Source organism: Lipotes vexillifer, unplaced genomic scaffold (genome assembly GCF_000442215.2).
Source record: "Lipotes vexillifer unplaced genomic scaffold, Lipotes_vexillifer_v1.1 scaffold299, whole genome shotgun sequence".
Lineage (NCBI taxonomy): Eukaryota > Metazoa > Chordata > Mammalia > Artiodactyla > Lipotidae > Lipotes > Lipotes vexillifer.
Window position 1 is genome coordinate 3,879,134 of NW_006784347.1, and position 8,523 is coordinate 3,887,656.

At 53.8% G+C, this 8,523-nt stretch overlaps 1 protein-coding gene across 1 annotated transcript in view; it reads right to left on the reverse strand.

The window, feature by feature from the left end:
• TBCD (tubulin folding cofactor D) overlaps positions 1-8,523 on the reverse strand; it is a 181,426-nt gene that overhangs the window by 124,934 nt on the left and 47,969 nt on the right. Inside the window, exons 10-12 of the mRNA XM_007456808.1 lie at positions 4,425-4,561; positions 3,726-3,786; positions 2,602-2,676 (exon numbers count right to left, since the gene is read on the reverse strand). Coding sequence (XP_007456870.1) covers positions 2,602-2,676; positions 3,726-3,786; positions 4,425-4,561 — 273 coding nt within the window. The remainder of the gene's footprint in view (positions 1-2,601; positions 2,677-3,725; positions 3,787-4,424; positions 4,562-8,523) is intronic.

Here is an 8,523-nt window from a genome sequence, read left to right on the forward strand (position 1 = left end):
CTGAGACGGGGCTGCTCCCGCGGCCACAGCAGCACCACCATGGCACACCCAGGACCCAGGCCACAGGGCTGAGGCCCGTCTGCTGACTGGAGACCCCCGCGGACTCAGTGCAGATGGCAGACACAGAGGACCCGGCAAGGCTTCCCGGGGCAGGCTGCTTGCACCCACCCTGGACTGGTGGGTCTGGGCACCATCTCTGGGATCCTGTCCTAAGGCCATCGAGGGGCTAACGCATGGTTTTCTAAGTGGTGGGAGGGGTGGGGGAGCGCAGGTACTGAAGGGCACCTGCACATTCTGGGGCAGGACCTGGGAGGGGAGCAGAGGGCCAGAGGAGGTCCTATGGGGCTCAGTGGGAGGCCCCAGCCACATAATCTGGCCCAGAAACAGGGCAGTGAGCGAGGTAACAGTCCCAGGAGTCGGGTGTTGTTACATGTAAGGGAATTAATGTCCTATTTCTGACCCACTGCAGAAATGGCTGGCAGCTCACCACATACCCCAGGAGGACACAAAAGGCGGGAGGAGACTAGAGCGGCCCCTGTGCTGGGTCGCCAGCCGGCCCGGCCACCCTGCCAACCTCACACCCCAGCCCAGCTGGTATCTGCTTCTCCCGGCTGCGCTGACTCCTTTCTATGGCCTGTTCTGTAATCAGAAGTTTCACGCCCATTGTGTGAGGTCCTGTCCAGGGAAAGACTGCCTCCCCGAGGGCCCACTCAGGCCCCTTCGCTCAATGTTGCGTTGGGCTTCTGGCCTTGGGAATCCGGAGCAGTGAGACCATTTCTACCCTCCACAACCCAGACACAAAGATCAGAGGAATTCATTAAAACGACAAAATAAAGGCAAAGCAGCGTTTGGAGATTAACTAGGACGAGTGAAACTGGACTAAGGTTTCAGGCCTAGAGCAAGGAACATACATCTGACCAGAGAAGCATGTTTTGGGAGAAAAGATGCTAGCGTTCAGGGGAGACACGTTGGGATGAAGGGCTCACAGCCCTTGAGGCAGAGGCACAGCGGCTAGAGAAGTGACAGGGTTTGAGAGCCGGACGGGAGGGGACCCAAGAGCGCATGGGAGGGGAGACTGCAGAAGGAGCAGCAGAAGGAAGGGCTGGACAAAGACGGCTTCAAATAGCCAGAGTGCTGTGCGGAAACACTCTAAGGAAGGAAAGAGGAAAGCGAAGTGCTTGAGGCAGACAGCCACCCCAGGGGAAGGGGTTGGGAGGAAAGACCGGAGGCCCTGGCTCCTCCATCCTCCCAAACCCCCCACGCCCCTGGTTGCCCTGAACCCACACCTCTTCACCCAGGACCAGTGGGGTGCCCGTGTCATCTCGTGCCCATCAGCAAGCCCCCGAAAAAGAACTCCAGGAAGACACTCTAAAACAAGCCAGCAGAGTCATCGTGCAGACCCATGGTTCTACAGAGTCCCGCAAAGCAGCACGTGTCTCCTGCCACAAGAAGACACAGTGGCCACACATGCAACATTACTCTGAAACAGTAGTGTGAAACTGTTTCCTGCAGTCCTTAAACTTCACCAAGCAGGCTCGGGGCCCAGGGCAGGAGGAGCCCGCGCCCCTGGGACCCCACGGGCCGGCTTGGTGACCGAGGCCTGAGTGCCCATGAACACCAATAGCACAGCTCTCACACACATGGGGGCACCAAGAAGAGAAGAAACCAGCTGACAAGGGTGGGACCACAAATGGGGGCCAAACACAACACCCATTCTCAAATCACCTGCTTCTGAAACCAAGGGGCAAGCAGAGCAAGAGTCCTGGTGAGCAGTTGCACTAACGGGCCCCCCCGCCCCCAGCCCACCTGCGCTGCTCGGGGCTCTGCCGTTTGCCCCTGGCCTGCAGGCCCCAGGCTCAAACTCCCACACCTGTCACCTGCACCTCCCGGCCCACACCTGCACTCGGGCAGGCCGAGGGTCCCCAGGATCCCCTGAGAGGTGAGGACAGGTGCAGCACAACCACTGGCACATGGGGCTATGAGATTTAAATCTGATGAAATTACATAAAATTTGGAATTCAGACCTCAGTCACACTAGCCTTTTTTAAGATCTCAGCAGCCCCAGAACTAGAACAGGCCGTCATCACAGAAAACTCTCTCGGACGGAGCAGCCCCGGTTTCATTCCAATGGAAACAGGTTTCCTTGAAGGATACGTTTCTATGTGTGGACACGCACAAAACTGAACTTCTCCTTAAGGTTTTTAAATGTAATGGAGTCTAAGCTGACAAAAGAAATATATCAGGGTGGGATGAATTGGGAGATTAGGATTAACATATATACTAATATGTATAAGATAGACAACTAATGTATAGCACAAGGAGCTCCACTTCACTGTACAGTAGAAACTAACACAACATTATAAAGCAACTATACCCCAATTTTTTTTAAAAAAAGACGTATTGGGGGGAACACACACACACACACACACGAAATATATCAGAAATAACTAGAGTCCTCAAATTTAACTTCAAAAGGAAAAGAAATGGCTTCAGAGAATCTGATAACTAGCTCAACTGAAAGAAAACGTAGGAGGAAGTAAGGAAAGAAAAGCCACTGCTCTTACCCAGAAACACAACTACCCCTCTGATCTCCCCACATACCTGAAACAGTCCAGCACAGACCCGGCCACATCATCCGCCAGCTCTTTGGGAAGTCTTCCAGCCAACCTACCGATTCTGAAAAGCAGAAGCAACGTCAGCATCTGTCAGCATCACCAGCCCGTCGAGGGCACACGCTACACTAGGAACGTCCCGAGTGACTGTCCTTCTCTCCAGAGGATGGCAAGGAGGCTGATTCTGCTCCATAAAAGCCACCTGCCCCATCAGGGAGCCCATCACACTGACATACAGAGACAGGACAGGCATCTGGGGGACCAAAGCAAAGGGAGCCCACAGGGCAGATGCACTTCTCAGACAGTCAACGGCTCCCAGCTCAGGCCACCAAGGTCCATCCCTTGCTGCATGCCAACCGGGCCAGCTCCCATCAGGTCACTGCCCAGGCTGGGTCCCGGCCAGCGGCGCCCCAGAAAGGCCCACCCTCCCAGCCCATCGCACTCCAAGCAGACAAGACTTTGGGCTCCGAGCTTGGCCAAAAGCCCCCGTGTGAGCCTCCTCACCCCGGCATTCGCTATGTGAGTGGATTGGCATGGACACCCGTAACCTTTGTGGGGAGGGCCCACGGGCACCTTCACCCATTTTCCTTTTCTCCACATCTCCTTTGTACTCTGTCCCCTAACCCGCCCTGGGCCCACTGGGTGTGCCAGGGCACCTGTGTTGGCTGTTCCCTCAGGCGTAGCAGAGGGGGATGCCAGCCCCTCCTGGGGGCTCTGGAATCAAATGAGGCCATGCAGCATCTGCTCTCTACATGGGGGGCCTCCCCTGGCTGTGGAAGCAGGAGGTGGGGGTCGTGGCCGTGAGGACGTGAGGAGCAAGGAAAGGAACACCTGAAGGTAAAAAAGGCAAACGTGCTCATTCCAGCCAGAAGGGCAAGAACATGAAGAAGCCACTGACCAACCTCAGTGATTTTCTTGAAAATTAGAACAAAAAGCAGTAAATGTAAATTAGGAAAAAAATCATTCTACCTTTTAAAACTCTCGGAGCTGTTTGCAGCCCTCCAATTCCACAGGAAGTACTGAATGATTAAGGAGACTCAGTAGACCTGCAGGCATCTGGGGCATATGCTCTGAGCCCCCAGCCCAGCCCCCCGACCAAGTGCAGTCACCTACCCTTTGGCCGCAGACCACCGCACAATCGTGTCCTTGTCCTTCAGCCCAACCAGCAGCTGCTCTGGAAGAACACAGGAAGGCCGGTCTGTGAGCCCCACGGAACCACCCAGAGTTCTAGATGAGCTCTCAGTTCCCAGCTTTAAGGTAACCCACCCTGCACACCACTCAAAACAGTACCATAAAAGCAATTACATGAAGAATCTCAATTCTAATCACAATAAAAGGACATTTCCTTCTGTGTGTCTTTAAGTCATCATTTAGGGGCAATTTCTGTCTTAGCTCCTAACAGTCACTGGGCAGAGAGCACCAGCGAGGAAGGCCAGAGGCCAATGAGGGAGGCTTCCCAGAGAAAACAGCTTCTGCCAGAGGCTGCAGAGAGCAGATCTCCTAGGGACAGGGTCTGAGAAATGCTCAGCCTCTAGGAAAGGCCGCAGAGAGGGCTCCCAAGCAGTACAGGCCTTGCAAGCCGGTCAGTGGAAGCCCTGGTGGAGGGCACATGGCAGCACAGAAAGCCTGATGCGGAGGCAAGACGGAGCCTGTGGAGGTGCACAGGTGCACTAAGACCAGGGCGGTCTAGGGCCACAACGGGGGGCGGGGGAGACAGCAGATGCACACAGCCCCAGCCTCACCTCCCACCGTGCAAAGACCAGAGGTGGGGCCAGGTCCTCTGCAGGCCAAGATGAGGTGGCCCCCACTCACCTATCACGCTCTCCACCTCCTCGGGGACGTCGTCCTCTCCATCGCTGTCAAGGGTCTCAGTCTGTATCCCTGGATCTCCAGGACTCTGGACACTCAGCTGCAGGCTCGCAAGCAAGGAGCGGCAGCCACGCTGGTACCTGCCAAGAAGCAAACAAACACACCTCAGACCTGCTGCAACAACTTGGAGCTAGAAGATCCTGATGACCGAACTCAACAATTTAGTGTCACTGTGAAAATTCCATGTGCTTTACAGGTACAGGATGGACAGGAAGGAAACTGAGCAGTAACTGTCACCAGCATGGATTGTCAAGGAAGATAACAACCTCATCTGAGCCACAGAACATAGATTCACCTTCTAGATGACTCAGAAACCCTCACATGTCGGAAAGCTTTCTTAGCAGAAAGGCAGGTGACGAAGCGTGACAACAAGAATGCACCCAACAGGGCTTCCCTGGTGGCACAGTGGTTAAGAACCCGCCTGCCAATGCAGGGAACACGGATTCGAGCCCTGGTCCAGGAAGATCCCACATGCCGCAGAGCAACAAAGCCCATGAGCCACAACTACTGGAGCCTGCGCTCTAGAGCCCGTGAGCTACAACTACTAAAGCCTGTGTACCTAGAGCCCGTGCTCCACGACAAGAGAAGCCACTGCAACGAGAAGCCCGCGCACCACAACAAGGAGCAGCCCCCGCTCGCTGCAACTAGAGAAAGCCGGCGCACAGCAACGAAGACCCAACGCAGCCAAAAATAAATAATTTTTTTTTTAAAAAAAGAATACACACAACAGAAATGGCAGGGAGGGCACATTTGAACCCACTGGCCTTGGCCTTATTTCCACAGGCTCTGCCTCCAGGTCTCACCTGAGCAGAGCCCCACCCCCTGCCTCCGGGCCAGACGCCCGCCTTCCACACCAGGGGCCACAGCTGGTCCATGCCAGCTCCCACAGATCCTGCCTCCTGACTGGCTCTCACCACTTCCTGCCACCCACACCCGCCTCCCCACCTGCTGAAGCCACCAGCATCATCTCCCGCAGCGCAATGAAGGGGCCAGGAGCACAGGCCAGCTCAGCTGTCTGACTGCACAGCCCCTGAACCTCTGCCTGCCTCAGTTTCCCATATGTAAAATGAGGCCCCACCCAGAGGGCTGCAACGAGGCCAGGTGGGAGGATGTGCACAAAGCACTGACCAGGCCCTGTGCAGAGAAAGGCCCAGGAACACCTCCCCTCCTAGAAGCAGGACAGGCATGCTTGGGCCTGACTCTGGGGCAGCCCCATCTCAGGACAGGGCCTGGGGCATAAAAGGTGACAGGTCGAGTTACAGCATGATTATTGGGGGCCACAGCCTAAGACCAAGTCCAGTTCCAGATAACTGGGGCTTCAGAGACAGAGCCAACTCACACACTGTTTAGCTGTGGCCTTGAGGGCTCAGATTCCGTGAAACAAGGATGGTGTGGGCAGTTCCCAAGATGGAGGTTCAATCAACTGCCAATGGCCAGTGACTTAATCAACCATGACTATGCAGTGAGGCCTCCAATAAAACCCAAAAGGAAGACTTCCCTGGAGGTCCAGTGGTTAAAACTCCAAGCTTCCACTGCAGGGGGCGCAGGTTTGACCCTTGGTCTGGGAACTAAAATCCCGCATGCCACATGGCCGGGCCAAAAAAAAAAAAAGAGTGGGTTAGGAGAGCTTCCAGGTTAGTGAACACAGGGAGGAGCAGGAAGGGTGGGGAACTTAGAGGGCATGGAAGCCTTGTGCCCTCCCCAGGCCCTGCCCTCTGCATCTCTTCCACCTAGCCGTTCCTGAGTTATAGCCTTGTATAATAAACCAGTAATCTCAAATAAAATATTTCTCTGAGTTCTATGAGCCGCTCTAGCAAATTATCAAACCCTCCAACCTGCAGCCAGACTGTCAGAAACACAGGTGACAACCTCGACTTGCAGTTGGGGTCAGCAGAGGGAGGAGAGGTGCTGAGGCAGGGGGGAGACAGTCTAGGGGGCTGAGCCCCTAACCTGCAGGATCTGGTGCTATCTCCACAAAGACAGAGTCAAAGCTGAGTTACACAGTAGGACACCCAGCTGGCGTCCGACAACTGCCTGGTCTTGGTCTGGAAAAGAACACACATCAGAGTTGTTGCCAGAATCAGAGCAGCAACAGGTAACTGAACCAAGGAGAACGTCACCAGGCACCACAGGATTGTTGTCAAGATCATAAAGCTCCCAGCAAGCAGCAGGCACTTGGCAACGACTGTCAACACTGTTACTGTTATCCTCCAATGAAGACACGCGAGGACTTTACCTCACAGGAAAGTTCTCGATATCGTCCAGCAACCAGGGACCAGACAGGCTGCCACTGGACTTTCCCTCCTGACTTAACCACAAATCTAGACAAAGTGTATATACCAACCGCTGGCAGGCACAAGATGACAACCAAGGCATGGCTACAATCCCTCAGAGCAGGGAAGCCCCCAGGTGTACCCAACGTCCCCTCTGCTTCCTCCCAAAGGCACTTTCTAAACCTCGGCACAGGAAAGTACAGCCCGAGCATAGCCGCCGTCCTGCTGGGCAGAAAAAAGAAATCTTGACTAGTGAGATGGCTACTAAGTGGGGATTGACGCTGAAGGAAGGGGAGCTGAGACGGCATCCCAAATTCTCCCTGGATCCTCAGGCAGCTGTGAGGCGTGTGAGACCCAGACACACCATCAGAGAGCAGCTGGGAGGCCAAGAGAGCCAGAGTCCAGAGGGCAAGTAACACTGGGCAGTCACTGAAGTGTAGGTCCAGCAGGAAGGACTGAAAGGCCACGCATGAGACGTGGCCAGTTACTGCCCCTCCAGCAGGAGGGGCAGTGTGGCCAGTTACCTGCCTGTCACTAAGGGGAAGGTAACCAAAAGAGAATGAATCTAAAAGATAAAAAGGGGCTTCCCTGGTGGCGCAGTGGTTGAGAGTCCACCTGCCGATGCAGGGTACACGGGTTCGTGCCCCGGTCTGGGAAGATCCCACATGCCGCGGAGAGGCTGGGCCCGCGAGCCATGGCCGCTGAGCCTGCAGAGCCTGTGCTCTGCAATGGGAGAGGCTGCAACAGTGAGAGGCCCGCGTACCGCAAAAAAAAAAAAGAAAAAAAAAGAAAAGATAGAAAGAAAATGTATCAGAGGGGATAAAATGAAAAAAAGATGGAAGAGAGAGAAAACAAAGAGCAAGACGGGAGACTGAACCCACCAGGTTAATGATCACACTCAGTGTGCAGAGAGATACAGACTGAACAAAGTAACTGGGGTGCTAAATTACTCTCCTTCCCACGTAAATGCTTGGAGTACTTGTGACAGTTCATTTTAACGTGTCCAGTTGACCGTGTCACAGTGCCGAGATATTTGCTCAAACACTATTCTGGTTGTGTCTGTGCCCGTGATTGTGGGTGAAATTAACATTTAAGCTGTGGGCTTAGTAAAGCAGGTTGCTCTCCCCAGTGTGGTGGGCCTTGCCCAATCCACTGAAGGCCTGCGGATCACAGACAGGCTCACTCTCCCCCAGTGAGAGGGATACTTCCTGCCTTCAGACTCAAGCTGAAACATCAGCTCCTCCTGGCCTCCAAGACTGCCAGATTTGGGGACTTGCCAGCTCCACAAGCATAAGCCAATTCCTTATGATAAGTCTCTTTACACACACACACACCAATTGGTTCTGTTTCTCAGGGGAGCCCTAATACAGCACAGAATGTTAATTTTCCACAGCATCTGCAAAGTAACCACTAACATTGAGTCTCATAAACAACTTACAGAACAAGCTGTATACAGAACACCTAAAAGGTATTTCAGTAAAACATCACTAAAACATAACACACGTCTCTGGAATTTCCTATAACTGGAGACAAACTTAATCAAATAATTCCTCCCAAACCACACAAATGAATACCTGAAATAAAACTGAAGACTGCTAAAATGCAGTACCACCCCCAGCACAGTAAACAGTCTGTTTCTGTGGGAGCCACTACTTCAAAAGAACCCTTAAGACATCGTTTCCATCCACAGGCAGAGACAGCTCTCCTTTCTGAGTAAACCTCGAGGAAGGAGCCCATGACCCAGACTGAGGTGACCAGAATGGAGCTTT